The sequence below is a fragment of the Eurytemora carolleeae genome, unplaced genomic scaffold, assembly GCF_000591075.1.
Source record: "Eurytemora carolleeae unplaced genomic scaffold, Eaff_2.0 scaffold233, whole genome shotgun sequence".
Lineage (NCBI taxonomy): Eukaryota > Metazoa > Arthropoda > Copepoda > Calanoida > Temoridae > Eurytemora > Eurytemora carolleeae.
Window position 1 is genome coordinate 20,457 of NW_019396356.1, and position 18,558 is coordinate 39,014.

General features: G+C 32.0%; 2 protein-coding genes across 2 annotated transcripts; both read left to right on the forward strand.

Annotated features, from left to right (window-relative positions):
* The first annotated feature begins 2,928 nt into the window (after window positions 1-2,928).
* LOC111701625 (uncharacterized) lies at window positions 2,929-4,768 on the forward strand. The gene is made up of 3 exons (XM_023472994.1): window positions 2,929-3,106; window positions 4,034-4,165; window positions 4,465-4,768. The coding sequence occupies exons 1-3, from the start codon at window positions 3,007-3,009 to the stop codon at window positions 4,581-4,583; spliced, it is 351 nt and encodes a 116-aa protein (XP_023328762.1). The 5' UTR covers window positions 2,929-3,006; the 3' UTR covers window positions 4,584-4,768.
* A 1,671-nt stretch (window positions 4,769-6,439) lies between these two features.
* LOC111701624 (uncharacterized) lies at window positions 6,440-12,210 on the forward strand. The gene is made up of 4 exons (XM_023472993.1): window positions 6,440-6,548; window positions 8,237-8,294; window positions 11,143-11,212; window positions 11,868-12,210. The coding sequence occupies exons 1-4, from the start codon at window positions 6,472-6,474 to the stop codon at window positions 11,996-11,998; spliced, it is 336 nt and encodes a 111-aa protein (XP_023328761.1). The 5' UTR covers window positions 6,440-6,471; the 3' UTR covers window positions 11,999-12,210.
* Window positions 12,211-18,558: the final 6,348 nt, after the last annotated feature.

Consider the following 18,558-nt stretch of genomic DNA (forward strand, 5'->3'; position numbering starts at 1 on the left):
AAAGAAAGCTTTAACAATATTTTACACCATAGGGGCATTAAAAGAGGTCAATATGGTCTTATTTCTAAGAAATAAACGATTTAATGTTATGCTTTTTTGGGCTGATTACTATTTGAGGTGGTGGAGATTACCAATTGAGGAGCGCGCTTGCCGCAAAACAGATTTGGGTGGCGGTGATTACTATTTGAGGAACTCTGGACTCCCTCCCTCGTTGTGTACATCTGAGCTAAGCTTCACTCACCTCTTCGTTTTATTACTCTATGTTATAGACACATCTTTACAGTCTTTTACCGTTTTCATAAAATAAACTCTAGCTCCTCTAGCAGACATAATAATATTATGGGTTTTGAAATTAGGTATTGCAATGCTAATTCATAACAATTAGACGATATCGAATTCGTCACTGAATTCCCATGTTTTTTGGGACACCCTGTAATTACGCCGCAAACAATCGGTCATTTTCTTCATCAAACTTGACCCACTGTGATGTGAGTAATGTTCTGATTACTCCGCAAGCTATCGGTCATTTTCTTCTTCAAACTTGACCCCCTGTGATGTGAGTAATGTTCTGATTACGCCGTAAAATATCTTTTATTTTCTTCTTTAAACTTGACCCACTGTGATGTCAGTAATGTTCTGATTACGCCGTAAACTATCGGCCATTTTCTTCTTCAAACTTGACCCACTGTGATGTGAGTAATGTTCTGATTACGCCGCAAACTATCTGTCCTTTTCTTCTTCAAACTTGACCCACTGTGATGTGAGTAATGTTCTGATTACGCCGCCAAACTATCGGTCATTTTCTTCTGCGCATTTTCTTTATGTTTAATTTGCAACCAAACAACACAATCTCTATAGTAGTGTCGTAAACTACAAACTGATAAGATATTTTGCGGAGAAAGGTTAGAGTAGATATTAACAATTTAACAGAAAACTGAGATTTATCAATTAATTGTCCCGATATCGAGATAATTGAGAATCTGAATATACAGGGTTACCCACAAAGTATAAGACTTCAGAGACAATTTTACGGAATTTGTTTAGTCCGTTTTCTTGCATTCAGGGTTCCTTGTATAGGCCAAAACTGGCTTATTTCTGTGCTTAATCATTTAGGAAACCATTAAAATACTCAATTAAATTCATAAAACAAATCGTCGAAATTTTAGAGTTTTCGGTCGTCTTTACAGTCTCATATGTTGTGGGTAACCCTGTATTCAAACTATACTGCGAAAGGGACTGCGGATGTAATCTGAATGTTTAGAGTGACATGTCCGAAGCACAACGGTACCCTTTAAATCTTTGTCTATTATATACAGACGAATGAGATGGATTTATTTTTCTAGCTCCAAATTGATTATTTTCGAAGACTGGCATGGACAAGGAAGTTAATTGAGAGAGAAAAACGAGTGTATGGAGTGTTACTTCAATTACTTCACTTACTTCACTTACTTCACTTACTTCACTTACTAAATCAGTTCTTTTTCAACTTATTTTCTAAAAAGCTTGTTTAACTATTGAAAAGGACAAAATTAAGACCGTTTTTTTCAATTAGGATAGTACTGTTTATCTATACTTAAATATATTTGACGTCTTTGAAAGTCTGATTTGATTTGATTTGATTTGATTTGATTTAATTTGATTTTATTTGATTTGATTTGATTTGATTTGATTTGATTTGATTTGATTTGATTTGATTTGATTTGATTTGATTTGATTTGATTTGATTTGTTTTGATTTGTTTTGATTTGATTTGATTTGTTTTGATTTGATTTGATTTGATTTGACTTTATTTGATTCGATTTGATTTGATTTGATTCGATTTGATTTGATTTGATTTGATTTGATTTGATTTGATTTGATTTGATTTAAGATTTAATTTAAGTTTTGATTTAAGATTTGATTTAAGATTTGATTTGATTCCATTTGATTTGATTTGATTTGATTTGATTTGATTTGATTTGATTTGATTTGATTTGATTTGATTTGATTTGATTTGATTTGATTTGATTTGATTTGAATATTTTATTTTATTTTATTTTATTTTATTTTATTTTATTTGATTTGATTTGATTTGATTTGATTTGATTTGATTTGATTTGATTGATTTAAATTATTTAAAGATAAAGGATGTTCCACGAAACATGACAGTTGGTGAACTGTTTTGAATTAGATTTTATAGACTTTTTCCAGTTTATTTCGTTAAAAAAATATTTTACTCAAATATATTTTACTTTGAAATTAATCTAGTTACAATATGACTGCCATATTAAATTTTTCTACAAGTCTAATAAGTTTCAAACAACAAAACAAATTATGAAAGAATACAAGGACGTATATAGAAAAAAATCTGGGGGGGGGGGCAAATATACGCGAAAAAAAACAGTCCAATTACCTCTCAAGTACTACTTTATCTCTCCTCCAACAAAACTAGCAGAAAAAAAAACAGTGAACTAATTTTCTTATGTTCTTCACTCTTCAACATCAGATTTGAAAAGTGTGATAGCTCTGAGTTCTAGAGGGGGCACTGCCACCCCCCTCTGTTTACGCTCTTGGAAGAATACATTTAAAACTATTCAACAACTGTCATTTCGGGGGACTCCCTGTATCTTTAGGATAAAGAAATCAGCTCATCTCCCTTATTATAAGTTTTAACCATTTCAAAACAATGTTAGACATTAAAAGAAATCTTAAAACATTAAAAATTATTAACAAACATCATCAAATGGTCTAAAATGTATTTTTACAGCGGAAAACGCGCAAATGATATTTCCTCTCTAATATCGTCTTCCTTCAAATTATCCAACTAGAAATATTTATTATAGACATGATTCGAAATGGTTTAAACACTAGAGGGGAGATGAACTGATGTACGACACCTAGAGAGGAAATAATTTAGGAAATTCTCCAGTGTATTGTACTGGAAATCCCCTATTATAATTCTGGAAATCCCCAATTATACTTCTGGAAATCTTCAGTGAAATCCTTAATTTGTTTCCCTGTTTAAGGATGAATTCTATTTGGGATAGAGTGTGGGGTGGACCCTGTTTGTCTAATCTAGATTGTACAGACTATATTTCAATCTGTTTTATCAGTACTCCAGGAATAGGTAATATTATAATTAAATTGTACAGTACTGCATTATTGGTGTACAGTTCTGCTGGAGTAGGTAAACGATATCTATATTTTAGTACAGTACTACAAGATTGATGTACAGTACTGCTGGATTAAGTAAACTAGACTTTTGTTCAAAACTGCTGGATTTCGTAAACTATCTAGAATTATGGACAAAAATCAGACCTACATACTGTTTAGTTGGAGTATGCAGAATGGAGACCATATATATACTGTTTAGTTGGAGTATGTAGAATGGAGACCTATATATATATACTGTTTAGTTGGAGTATGTAGAATGGAGACCATATGTATACTGTTTAGTTGGAGTATGTATAATGGAGACCTATATATATATTTATACTGTTTAGTTGAAGTATGTAGGATGGAGACCTATATATATATACTGTTTAGTTGGAGTATGTAGAATGGAGACCTATATATACTGTTTAGTTGGAGTATGTAGAAAGAAGACTTATATATACTCTTTAGTTGGAGTATGTAGAATGAAGACCTATATATACTGTTTATTTGGAGTATGAAGAATGAAGACCTATATACTGTTTAGTTGGAGCATTAAGAATGGAAACCTATATGTACATTGTTTAGTTGGAGTACGTAGAATGGAGACCTACATACACTGTTTATTTGGAGTATGTAGAATGGAGACCTATATACTGTTTAATTTGAGTGTAAAATGGAGACCTATATATAAACTTTTTAGTTGGAGACTTATAGAATGGAGACCTATATATACTGTTTAGTTGGAGATATATAGAAAGAAGACCTATATTTACTGTTTAGTTGGAGTATGTAGAATGAAGACCTATATATACTGTTTAGTTGGAGATATATAGAATGGAGACCTATATATAATGTTTAATTGGAGTATGTAGAATGGAGATCTATATTTACTGTTTAGTTGGAGTATGTAGAATGGAGACCTATGTGTTGTTCCTCCTGATGGTTCTACCGGTGATCTTGGTGTTCCTATTCATCAGCTGCATCTATTGTCCTTCCTGCTGCTTCTATTCAATCTGCTCAGATGCTCTTGGTAATCCTTTCTCAATCCTTTCTTAATCCTTTCTTAATCCTTTCTCAATCCTTTCTCAATCCTTTCTCAATCCTTTCTCAATCCTTTCTTAATCCTTTCTCAAGCCTTTCTTAATCCTGTCTCAATCCTTTCTCAATCCTTTCTTAATCCTTTCTTAATCCTTTCTTAATCCTTTCTTTATCCTTTCTTAGTCCTTTCTTTATCCAATTAATTCTTTCTCAATCCTTTCTTAATTCTTTCTTAATCTGCTTTTAATCATATCTTAATCCTTTATTTTGCCAAATAAAATAATTTTTTAGATTCCGTATTTTACTGCTGCAGAAACAAGGGTTATTTAAGTATCCCTGAGACCACCCCTCAGCTCTCTAATCCCTCACAGTACACGCAGACCATGAGCAGATCCTTTACATTACCATAGTGCCAGGATTGCTTTCCCTCCCTCGCACGTTCCTGCACCCTGCTGCAATCCCTACCTCGTAAAATGAGGACTCGACTCGATTCACCGCATGGCAATTATTAGCAACATGCAGAACAAATATTTTATAATAAATTTGTATTATCATTTATAATTTTTTAATGTTTCAAATGTATAGTTTTAACAGATTTATAAATAGATAAATATGTCATATTCTAAACAACTTTTATTTAAAAATTTTAAAATTTGGAGTGGAAATAAACTATATTTATAATAAATTAATAGATTTTAAAGTTAAAAATTAAGGGAAGACTCGGCAATGTAAAATTCCCTCCCATATATGTAATTTTTCGACTTATGAACAAATTTTATGCAAGTTTTTTCAAATTTTAAACCAGATATAAAATTTTAATTTACATAGAGGTCAACCCTTTTCTGGTTTTAGAAACTGTAAAATCTATTCAGCTATGATTCACATATTTTTGAGTTCAAAAATCAAATCTAATTCATGTTTTCTGTGTCGTAAATCCGCAACTTCTTGCATCCCTAGGGTTGCGATCTAACATTGCGAACCTGGGTTCAGGGTTGAAATGTAAATATCAGGGATTTAATTGTGTCACAATTTTGTTCAAAAGTTGGATAAAGTTATTTGGTGTGAACAGGCGCGTATACAGGATTTCATCCAGGGGGGGGGGAAATTAAAAAGGCGAGAAGGTGCCTGCTCTCTCCCGCTTCTAATTTTTCCAGACGGGGGACGTCCCCAAAATTTTCCAGGGGCTCCCCCTTTCCCCCCATAAGCCGCCTCTGGTGTCCCCAATAATAAAAGAAGGTTGTCTTCCCTCTCTCGCACGTAACTGTGCAGTGCTACCGTCCCTCCCTGCCAATTAAACTATAGGACGAATTCGAACGTGTTCGCACTATGTGTTGGTGTTATACATGCTTTTAATAATACTATTGTTATTATTATATTCAATGTAAAATGTATTTGAGGTTTTAAATGTTTATTGTATAATAATAATAATAATAGATTTAAAAATAAGAATAAAGTTGTCATAAGGTTATTTGATATTGTTTACGTATAGAACATTTATGTTGTTAGAATTTACCAAATTAAACCTAAGTTAATATTTTAGATAATCCAATAAACATGAATTATACACCAGTGTGAGAAACAGACTTATTTAACTTGATAAGATAAAGTATCTTTTTTTAAGAAAATTGCTAAACCATTCTAGGTGGAAACCACCTAGTACCAACTACTGGTGGCCAAGGCGCTCGGTCCATATATTAATAATTTGTAACAATTGTTAACAATTTACAGGCTCCCGAGACAGAAGTCCAAAGTCTCTCTGTCATGTTATTCAACGGCATGTATTGTTATTAAACTATATGGCTCGGCTCCTTTATGTTATGTTTTGTTTTTTGTTAGAATTTTCAGAACTTTTCACAATTTTTCTTATTTGTAATTATTATACAATGCAATGCATTTGAATTTTGGTTTTTATTAAGTATTAATTATTTAAACAAATAATTTTAAGCCAATCTCCAATTGTTATCGGAATATAGATTTAAAAATTTGTCACACTCGAAAAATAACCGGCCCCTCCTTGATAAGTTTTGTTTTTGAAAATTAATATTGAGATGCACCCCCCCCCNTACCACCCACCTCATATTTCCTAAACCCCTCATTCTCAGAAACATTACAAATTACAGGGCTTACTATATCTTCACACAAGAATAAAAGTATTTAATCCTTTTTATTTAAAAAAAAAAACTATAGAATTAAGTACGTAATTGTAATATTATATAATAAATAAATATATTTACCCTTTTCTGTTCAACAAATCTCAATACGCAATTGCAGTACGCAAATGTTCAGTTAATTTTAAAAATGGCAGCATTAACGTTATTGATAGTCTTCTGCAATATTTTAATTATTTCCTCAAATATTGTTACAAATAATACCAGGTATACTTGATAAATGTTGATACTTTTTTATTTAAATTATTTTCTCTCTTACTTTTTAATACTATTTCAGTGTTTTTTGTTTTGTTTATTAGATTGTTACACCATAAATTCTATTTTGACTTGGAATTCAAATTTTCAGCCACAGTTAGGGAATAATTATCTTTTATTAAACAATTTATTTTGTGACTTTTTATGAAATTATACGATGCATATTTAATAATTAGCTTTATGGATCTTTCATCTCTTTCTTCGTCCGTCTAATTTTGGCGCTGTTTTTTGAAAGAATGACATAACTTTATCTTATTTTATAGTTCATTAAGTGGGTCTGTCCTAGTATACGATTTTTGGACCCCCCCATTTTCAAAAAGTCAATTAACACCATGAAAAATGCATCAAACGCACTAAATTATTGGGTTTTTACAAACCTTATATAGTTTAATAATAATTTACTTGCTCTATAACTAACTTTAACTCCATTACAGCTAGCTAACGAGGGAAGGAAGACCAACCATAACAATTTCTCGTCCGAGCCACATTCTCCTCATTTTCTCGTCCAAGCCACCTCGAAATCCTCGTCCTTTCAATATTATTTTTTTTAAAGTGTCTAATCCTACAAGATAAAACTATTTTTTAATTAATAATCAGGCCACGTTAGGGCATACATGAAATATCAAATTTTTGTAAATAAAAAAAATTTCAATTGAATCAAAGATTTAAAGTTTAATGTCTTTAAAAATGTTCAATCTTTTTTACGCACATTTTCAGATATTCCTAATGTAGAATGCCGCAAATAATTCCAAGTTTATAGAACTTCAATCTTTTTTGTTAACTATAGTGAAAACCATAGAATTTTTCTGGGTGGTTCCACGGGGAAAATTATAGGCAGAGATATGCCGAATATTTTGCTATTTATTTTATATCACGAAGGTTAGCCAATACGGAGGCAGAAGAGATTTAAGTTTTACCTAAATAAAGTTTGACATCATTCTCATGGGTTTGAAGATTCTAACATGATATAACCATTGCAATACTTTAGTCCATCCATATTTTATGCCCTTACGTGGCCAGATTTTTAAAAATCAAATTTATCTTCAAGAATTAGAAACTTTTTAACACAAAATAATCGAAGGACGAGGATTCTGAGGTGGCCCGGACGAGAAAATGAGGAGAATGTGGCTCGAACGGGAAATTGTTGTGGTTGGCCTTCCTCCCCTCAGCTAACTGAATCATTAATCACAGCATCATTAAAAAATTCAATTTTCACTATTAAAAGACATTTATTTGTAAATTTCAATAGTATATACTCCATCTTCACATTCACCAACTCATTTATGCTTCAATTTTTTAGGATTTGCTTACACAAACATTTTAATGATTTTCTTAGTAGAGAGCTCAGACAGCCCTGTAGGGTGTAAGTAAGACCATGGGTGCAAGGTCTACCCACCGTCATAGTACGTCTTTTTTAATGAAGAATTCTCTTCAGAAGACTAAAAGTTCTCTCTCCTTTAATCGACGTTATTGGAAACGTAAGCACTTGCTGCACTAGCTTCCTGGTTTCAGGGAACATTTTTTATTAAAAGGAAATTTATAAAAACCCGAGGGGGGGACAAGAGGACTACTGCCCCTACCCCCTGTATACGTGCCTGGGTGTGAATTATTTATAAAAAGTACAACTTACTTATTTTCAGGTTAAATTCTCCGACCTCTACCTCAGCTGTGGATGGGTGGGATAAACTCAAAGATAATGTAAGAATTATAATTACAATATTATATCTTTTTTATTATATAGTGTTTATCTTTTTACAACATATATATATATTTTGTTTTTCTGTCTTTTTGTTTATCTGTCTGTTTGTATCCAATAAAAGTTAAAACGGCTGAACAGATTGGGCCTACATTTTGTGTGGGACCTCACATGACCCCAGAGCTGAAAACTTTAGAATGAGATATCCTTAATAACGATCGCTTAATCTGAGTATCAAATGTACACACTTTTGATTTTCTTCTTAATCTTCGTTTTTTGGATATCCCTACTGTATAAAAGTTACGTTTGATAACAATTAAATACACAATGCTATATCGATTGAACTAATATCCGATTGAGTTAAAGTCAGCTGTTCACAAGCCGGCTTTTAGAGCATTTAAACAAATATAAATTTAATCATGTTAATATGAACTTCTTAAACAACATATTTTATCACATTTTAGGACTATTGTCATTTTGAACGTTAGTCTTAATAAACATTAATCCAAATTTACTTTCGTTCAATCGATGTTTAGTTTAATTGATATGACACCAGAAATAAAAACAGGTTTTTTAAAAGTTAAAGAGTACATCTTAACATGACACGCTGATTGGTTAAATTTCAAACTTCTTTCTTGGATATCGAATGCGTATTAAAATAATCTCGGGTTTAGTAAAACCAGGAGTTTAAGCATTAATCTTGATATCCATAATTCTAAAGTGTTCAGCTCAGGTAATGTTTATGGATGCTCGGAATTTCAAAAAGTTATCTTTTACAATTATGTGAAATTCTCAAAAAAGATTTATAAATCTACGAACGTCATGTTTTATATTGTACAAAGAGAAGATGTTCACAGATAGAGCCACAACTAAAAGTGAAAATAGAAGGAAGATAAGCGAAGCGCCCTAAAATCCTAGTTTTACATATCCTAATAAAGTTGATATGAAAAAGAAGAATTAACTCTTTTTATCGCAATACGATTGTCAATTTAATTTCAAGTAAATCCCATTTTTCTATTAAGAAATATGTTCTTAAACATCTCATTAGTGCACTGTAGAATTTTTGTAACATTTTTCGTCGTCGTTAATGAAGATTTAAAAAGAAAACCGATTTTGAAAACCATCCATCAAAAAATGAACAATCTATGAGGATTAAAAAGATTGAATTTGCGCTCTTGCTGGACAAATATGCACCATAAAAACGGCTCTGCAACTCTTTCTTACTGTCTTTGTTCAGATATTTGAAAAAAATGCAAATTTCAGTCCATAGTAGCCTGTGCCGATCGTATAGTTTTGATTAGCCAAACTAACGACATTTATTTTAGATTACACCTTAAAGATTACTGGTAAATGTAAAACAAAAAATCTTTTTTTTAGCTATCTCAACATCTAAATTTTAAGTTTTTTTAGCTATCAACATCTTAATTTTAAGTTTTTTTCTTGCTATCTCAACATCTAAATTTTAAGTTTTTTTAGCTATCAACATCTTAATTTTAAGTTTTTTTTTCTTCAGAAAAATCTAATTTTTCGAATAAAACAATCTTTAATTGTTTGGTGCAGTTAAAAAGTGCATTTTTACTCGACAATCACAAAATAAAAATGGTTCTATGTCAAACTTAGAGCCTTCTACAATCTACATGGCCCGCACTAATACTGAAATCATCAAATTATTGAGATATTTGAGGAAAACTAAGAAACAATTTCTATTTTGTGACTGTTGAGTATAAACGCATTTTTTAATTGCACCAATCAATTAAAGATTTTTTAGGCGAAAAATTGGATTTTTCTGAAAATGAAATTTGGAAATAAAATGACTTAAAAAGATGTTGAGATTTATTGACCAGCTCAAATGAAACCTTTATGTATCTAGCTAAAAAAATATTTTTTTTACACTTACCAATAATCTTTAATGTATAAGCTGAAAAAATTGTTGTCAGTTTCGCTAATAAAAACCATATGATCGCACAGGCTACTTGGACTAAAATTTGCGATTTTTTCTGCAAATTTCTGAACAAAGACATTAAAAAAGGGTTAGCGGAACCCTTTTTTCAATTTTCGGTTTTAAAGTTCCCTTTTTAAATGAATTTTCATAAAAGGTCGGATAAATTTTCACATTTTACTCCAAAACCCTGAGAGCAGCCACCCCTCCCTCGTTCAATCCTAATCAGAAAACATGATGTTTTTGCTAGACACATGTCCTGTAATTTTAGATGTTTTGCGCCAAAACTTCTATTTGCAAAATGCAGTGTTCAGCAATTAGTTTAATTTGAAATTAAACATTTTTTCCCCAGGCACAGTGAGTCTCGGAAAAGATTTAAATTCTTTTCTTCAACATAACTTGTCATATATACATTACACCATTCAGATAATAACTGAAGCTAAGTTCAAAATGTGAAATAAGAATAATGTCCTGATCTTTTGAATATTTACTACAATTACCATATGTTTAGGAAACTACTGAGTTAAATATCTCCTAACTACATAAAATTACCATGTTCAGGAAACCACTCAGTTAAATATGCTCTAACTTCCTAAAATTACCATGTTTAGGAAACTACTGAGTTAAATATCTCCTAACTATCTGAAATTATCATGTTCAGGAAACTGCTGAGTTAAATATGTCCTGACTACCTAAAATTATCATGTTCAGGAAAGTACTGAGTTAAATATGTCCTGACTACCTAAAATTATCATGTTTAGGAAACTACTGAGTTAAATATGTCCTGACAACCTAAAATTACCATGTTTAGGAAACTGCTGAGTTAAATATGTTCTAACTACCTAAAATTACCATGTTCAAGAAACTACTGAGTTAAATATGTCCTGACTACCTAAAATTATCATATTCAGGAAACTGCTGAGAGTTACCGATGTTCCGATGATCATCAATGTTACCGGTATTTACAGTTCTGTGATCTAGGTAATATATAATATATATATATTATATATTATATATTAATGTGTCCCCGATGGGACCAATAATACTGTTCAATGATAATATTAACTATTCAATTATTCCATAAAATATCTATAAATCTACCAATATCCATCCATCAACAAATCACACCTGAATTTGATAATTTAAGTTTTTATTTTGAATTGGAATTTTTGAATTTGAAACAAAATTACTAATGTTTAAAAAAACATGAAATTGTGACTAAAGAAAAAGACTTTCACAAATTTCGAATTGTTTGAATTATTAGTGTAAATTCATGTGATCCTCAATTTATAAATGGGCACGTCCAATTCCCAATTGTTCCCTTGTAACCCTTGTCTAATCATAGACGTCAGAGAATTTTGGCCATTTTATAAACATTTAGGTAAAAAATCTTTGTTCAACTTCATTAGTTCTTAATTTTTTCTTTTGTGACAAAAAGCTTTTTTGGGAGTTATTGTAATCTGTCATAACTTTTTGAGTAACCTATTTGTAATTATACATTAAATTCATCTTATCATTTAACTCATTTTTGTGGTTGGCGCTTACAAATCGCCGACTTGCCTTACTAAAAATGTTCTTCAAATTCTGAGTGTACAGATTTCCAGACATTTCTGTTTCGTGCATTTTAATGTTTTAGGTGAATGTCGTCATTCCTACACCTGGGTCATCCTTCCTGGTTGTCTGCTCTTCTTAATTTTGTGCATTGCTGCTCTTCTATATTTTACCTCCTGTTGTTTACACGGCTGCTGCTGTTGCTGTTTACCCTGATGATCCAGATTCTCCTGTTCACTGTAGGTGTTTAACCTGAAATGCTGCTTTCATCGTCATATGTTTCAAGGGCTCCTGATTTTGAATTAAAATTTCGCTGTTTGTTATTTTATACTTAGATTGTTCTGTTTTATACATTCAGGAGATTATTGAAATAGTCCAAAATTTCCTGTTCAATAAATGATAAATTTAATAAGAAATTGCTAAACCTTGTCATCTAATTTAACAGAGGTGTAGATTTTGTCTATTAATCATCCCCCCCCCCTTTGGAAATAATTTTCCCCCATAAGTTATATATGCTAGAGCGTAGCGAGTAAAAAAAAATTAGGGTTTTATTCTCTGAATTTGGGAAAATAAATGATTTTTGGGTAAAAAGTATCTAAAAGAATGAAAAAATGCCTTTTAATGTGTCCAAAATTTTAAGTTTTTCCCATAATCATCAAAATAATTTTGAAAATACAGTGAACCCCTTAATAACGAATACATCGAAAGAATTTATCAAATGTCGTCTTGACAATTTTTCAATGAGTTTTATACTATATTACGTAAATTTCAGTATTTGCGAAATTGAATAAATAGCCATGAATATGCGGGAACAGTTTTAAAGAGTTCCATATAATCATTAAATTAAAAAACTAAATATCTGCAACATTCCATTATCAGAAAGTGAAGAATACGACAATTGATGAATTCTTTCGATGTATTCGTTATTAAGGGTTTCACGTTATAAAAATAATTATAAATATTATATAATTATTAAATGATTATAAATTATAAACTAAATAATTAGTTTCTTATTTCTCATTCACAAAGATTTTCTGGAATTTTATTGAAAAGACGACATTTGAAGAATTTGTAGAAATCTGCAAACAATTTCAAAGAAAATAAGAAATTCAATATAATGATGAAAACGAAATAATTTATTTTAGCATTGATTTATTGACAAATTTCTTTTGAGAAATATGGTCCTAACCATCTAATTAGTTTATTGTATAATTTTTACTTTATTTTTCGTCGTCGTTATTTAATAATTTTAAAAAAACCGATTCTGAAAACGTACCCACTCAAATCCATGATTTTGAACGTCGACTATACACTCAAACTCAGTAGTTTTACATCGTGGAAAGGTTTTATATGTCTCAAATGAATCCTAAAGAATTTAACTACAATACTACATACTCAGTTTAACTACCTTACATAGCCGGTCTGTCCCTTTAAAACTGTGTTTGAACTTGTGTGACGTCTTAGGTTTAGAATCTGTTGACCGTTGGTAACATTTTTGTTAAACCTATTCTAGGTTCAGGGTTACTGTACGGCGTCGTATATATCAATACAAGACGACTTACGATTTTAATTTGGATTTCTACCCCGCTAATTCAAACAGCATGTTGATGCACATAAACATAGAAAGAAAATGTAGTTGTTAATTAACAGCTTCTCTTTTTTTACTTGTAAGCTTGTAATTTGAAAAAAAAAGCTTGTTAGAAGTCAAAACTTAAATAGAAATAATGTTCTTATTTGTATTGATATGAACGCTGACCACCGAATATTGTATAATACCTCAAAAATCAAGTTGAATACTCATTGAGCTTTTACACCGAAAGAAATATTTATTTCTAACATTTTAACACCCGCATTGATCATCACTGCGCTACCATTAGTCGTTAATAAGCTGGAACTTTTTTGCCCCGTAAAACTTTTCAATCCTCATCATTCTACAAAGTTCGCGGATTTTCTCGTGTATTGAACGAAATGCGGTGCCCTGTCAAATCCATAAATGGATGTATATAATGTGTAATATGGGAGTATACTGAATGTAATCCTTCTACGTGTGTCGGACTAATACTAATTATATATCGATTTCGTCGATAATAATTACTTGTAAAATACTATGTTGAGATGATTCCGGCACCTCCCTACACACATTCCTAATATATTCCGCATCTTCCGCACTTTCTTCTCGTCTGCCTGTCTGTTAAATTGTTTGTCTGTCTGCCTGTCTGTTCAGTCGTTTGTCCGTCTGCCTGTCTGTTCAGTTTTTTGTCCGTCTGTCTGTTCAGTTGTTTATCCGTCTGCATGTCTGTTCAGTTGTTTGTCTGTCTGCCTGTCTGTTCAGTTGTTTTTCCGTCTGCATTCTGTTCAATTTTTTGTCCGTCTGTCTGGGTGTTTAATTGTTTGTCCGTCTGCCTGTATGTTAAGTTCTTTGTCCGTCTGCCTGTCTGTTTAGTTGTTTGTCCGTCTGCCTGTCTGTTCAGTTGTTTGCCCGTCTGACTGTCTGTAAGGTTGTCTGCTTACTCCTCTGCCTTTCTGTAAGCGTGTCTGTTTGCTTCTCTTTAGACTGGTCTGCCTGTCTGTAGGTTCGTCCGTGTCTGTAGGTTTGTCTGTTTGCTTCTCTGCCTGTCTGTAGGTTTGTCTGTTTGCTTGTCTACCTGTCTGTTAGCTTGTCTGCCTGTTTGGGTGTCTGCCTGTCTGTAGGTTTGTCTGTTTGCTTGTCTGCCTATCAGTAGGTTTGTCGTCTATAGAGAGATTCACCTGAAAAACAAAATGATTAATTAAAATTTGTATCCATTGCAGAAGATCAATAATGTTGGTAACTAAATTAATAATTGAAAGATTATTTTACCACCTTCGCCTTATCATTAGATCTCCTTTCACCTATATAAGAGATAAACCGACTAACAAAGACGAGTCTTCTCATTTTAAAGACATGCAAGCTATTATAAATCATAAACCATCATCTCATTCAAGAATTAGTATATACTTACAGTAAGAACCAGAAAACGCTGAAATAGTAAAACGACTCATAGACTTAAGTTATAACATTAAAAAATCCAATGAGCATTTGACAATTTTGCAGTATAAATAAACCCATTTTACTTAATAAGGTATTTGATAAGTGTCTATTGAAACTGTTTCCTTTGTAACAACATTCCATACACTGCTTGGCGAGGAGCGTCTGTAATAAATACAGTAATCCCCATATTTGTTAACCTGAGCATACCTAGATATATTACGTTGTACATTGTCTGTAAATCTAAATGCGCTTATCATAAACTACGCAAAACTTGTAATGCGATTAGCCTAGCCTAGTTACGTCTATAAAACTGTATTGTGATTAACTTTTAACTTCGTCAGTAACTGACTTAACTACACTTATATATATCTGCGCTAATCTTGTAAATACGTACATCAAACTAAAACTGCGCTAAATATATATATATATATATACATATATATATATATATATATTTCGACGTAAAACTTGTAATTGCGTCGATAAACGTTAACTTATAACATAGATCACTTAATACAAATTAGTTGGAATAAACTCTGCTGGAGTAATTTGGTCCTCTTTGAAACATACAAGCTGAGATTGTGCTCATTGGTTTGGCATTAATCGATTAAGAGCTTGTGTCCGTGTTGACAATGATAGCTGAGAAATTTGTGCCCATATAGGTTTGACATTGATCGCCTTAGAGCTTGTGTCCCTGTTGACAATGATAGCTGAGCTTTGTCAATGTTGAAATTGATGGCTGACGATCAGTACCTGGATTGATACATGGGTGTTATGAGCATGGCATTACCGTCGACCCTTATTTTATTGAATGATGGGTTGTCTGATAATAATAATATCTGAAGTATTACTTGATTGCCGTCTTCCTATTCCATTATTTTCTGGTTCGTGGGACACTCCTGAAAGTCTGATTTGATTTGATGAGAGCTAATGCCGTTTCAATATTATTAAAATCTTAGAAACAGAAATGGAAAAAATTTATTAAATTGGTTGATTCGTTTCTACAGCACAATATTGATGTGAGCTTTATTAGAAAATATGTACACAATTTAATAAATGAATATTGGATCCTTGTGTTTTCCCTGTGTATTGTTCATATTGTTCATATCTGGTTGGTTAATTGTTGCAGAAGACTAAAAATACTATAATGTCCCTAATGTGGCAAACAGTATAGACATTCACAGGCTATTGGTCGTTTCAAGGCCTTTATATGGAAATTCTATCTATCTATCTATCTATCTATCTATCTATCTATCTATCTATCTATCTATCTATTAGTGTACTGCTGTAGACTGAAGTTAGACGTAACATACTTTTTGTTGCATGTATTTGTATCTATAATTATCACACATAATTAGTATTGTATATGTTATACATTAGAGCACTGTAGGTACAATACACACACAAATATGAAGTTAATTTGTTATTTAGTAAATAGTATTTTGAAATATTGTTGTTTTTAAAAAGGAATTGAATCTTTGCCACAAGCTCAAAATTTCTAATCCCTAAATCTTTGCAACTTGATATTGCAAATCTTTGATATTTCAAACTTAGATTATTTAATCTAACAGAAATAATAGTTTGAAATATCTATGGTCTACACCATCAAGTTGCAAAAATACTGGGTTTAGAAAAACAGAATTTGTGTCAAAGAATCAATTTTTTTATGCCTAAGTTGGGAAGTATTTTTTCCAAACCTAAACTTTAGATTTCTATATTTTTTGGTGGAATTTATTGCCCTTTCTTGTCAGCCTTAATGAAAATTATATACAGGGTTACCCACAAAGGATGAGACTTCAGAGACGATTATACAGAATTTATACCTGTTTACTAATATTTATTTTTCCCTGAAACTATAAACTAGTTTATTCTTTTCCCTGATCATTGATTAAGCCATAAGAAGACTATATTCAAGGCATAAGACTTAATTAAAACTCAGAAATCAGAATCGTCAAATTTAAAGAGTTTCAGGTCGTCTTAACAGCCTCATCCTTTAGGGGAAACCCTGTATATAACTGCAGAAAATCCTAAGGCACACTTTTTTGATAATTCAAGTCACTACATCCTTAGCGACATGCCACAGCCAAACTAAAAGAATAAGGAATGAGATAACAATTATTCCGCTGTTTATTGGTTTTCACTTGCAGTTGTTCAAATCTATACTGTATACTCACCATAAACTAAGCTTTGTACGTACTGCAGTAATTTGCAGTACACTTGTAGTAAATGCCCAACTCCATATGAGGATCTCAAACACGCATCTATCCAGGTACTATTCAGTTTCACTTTGCTATCTATGCTAAACCCAGATACAATCTCATGAGCTTTCGATGTCAACTAGACACTAGCTTGTATTCTATCAACGCCAAACCAATGGGCGCGATCTCGGTAGCTATCAATGTCGACACAGACACTAGCTGTTAATCGATCAATGCCAAACCAATTAGCACAATCTCATGTGCTATCGATGTCAACCGGACACTAGCTCGTACTCTATCAACGTCATACCAATGGGTGCGATCTCATTTCAGTTCGTATGCTTCAAGGAGAACCGATTACTCTCTCTCGGCAGCAATCAAATCGGAGTTTCTATATCAACTGAATATAATTCTTCTTGTTAGATTAGAGTTAGGTTTTAACAGCGTAATTACAAGGTACGAGCTGTTATATATGACGTAGTTAAGCAATCACAATATGGGTATGACGGAGTTAAATATATATCTACGTATCTAGATTGGGTTAATTGCAATACATGATTTACATATTTACTAATGAGCACATTTACCTAGATTTACTATGGGGCCTCTATATTTATTACATACTGACCGAAGAAATCACTCACATCTTATTGGGATGATTCATTGGGTTTATCTGTAATCTGTTATTTGAAATCTGTTATCTGTTATCCTCCATAGACATGATACATCTGTAACCAAATGTTCGAGAAATCCTAGAATTAATGGGAAACTAAACTCAGTTTTGAATTTATCATTTTTACAGAAAGTTTTTTATATGTTTCGCTGTTATTTTTGTCTGTTAAGAATTCTGGCTTTTTTATTTTACTAAACCTAGTTTTGCCTTTCCCTGATCTTATAAAGTGTTTACCTCTGCTTAGAGCTAGGCGACGATCTACTATCTTGAATCTTTCTCTCCACATATCAAAGTGCCCAGTTTTTGAGTCAATGTTAATGAATAATATTTTATTTTATTCATTAGAAAAGTTGACGACCTATTAAATTCATTCATTCCATCTCTATCATTTTACCTCCAACTCAATCTGAACTCCATTCTTATAGCTCCATACTTTACCTGAACTCCATTCATTTAGCTCCCTACTCTAGCTGAACTCTATTTTTGTCTCCTAAGTCCACCATGGTCCATGGATCTATTTATTTAGCTCTTAACTTAATCTGCAATCAACTCTTTTAGCTTCTAACTCATATCTCAACTCTATTCTTACAGCCCCCAACTCTGCCTGAACTCCATTCTTTAATCTTTCAACTCTATCCAAAATCCATTCTTATAGCTCCAAAGTCATACTTGAACTATCAACTACCGTAACTCTTTATGCCCTCAATTTTTCCTTTCTTTTCTTTCTTACCTCTGTCATCTTTGGTTAGAGATCTATTTTAACAACTTTTTCCTAGTCTAATGGTCCTTTCTTTTTAATTCCAACTCACTTAGAGAAAATTTCAGACAATGTAAAGGCAGCCTACCTATTATAGATGCTGGGTGAGATGGCTGGGATTTGAGGTGAAGGGGGGGG

Excerpts from the sequence above, each read along its gene's own strand:
- LOC111701624 (XM_023472993.1), top strand. The coding sequence starts at position 6,472 with ATGGCAGCATTAACGTTATTGATAGTCTTCTGCAATATTTTAATTATT. Across the intron at positions 6,549-8,236 it reads ATTGTTACAAATAATACCAG|GTTAAATTCTCCGACCTCTA; the intron begins GTATACTTGATA and ends ACTTATTTTCAG. Across the intron at positions 8,295-11,142 it reads GGGATAAACTCAAAGATAAT|GAAACTGCTGAGAGTTACCG; the intron begins GTAAGAATTATA and ends TATCATATTCAG.
- LOC111701625 (XM_023472994.1), top strand. The coding sequence starts at position 3,007 with ATGAATTCTATTTGGGATAGAGTGTGGGGTGGACCCTGTTTGTCTAAT. Across the intron at positions 3,107-4,033 it reads TATCAGTACTCCAGGAATAG|TTGGAGTATGTAGAATGGAG; the intron begins GTAATATTATAA and ends TTTACTGTTTAG. Across the intron at positions 4,166-4,464 it reads AATCTGCTCAGATGCTCTTG|ATTCCGTATTTTACTGCTGC; the intron begins GTAATCCTTTCT and ends ATAATTTTTTAG.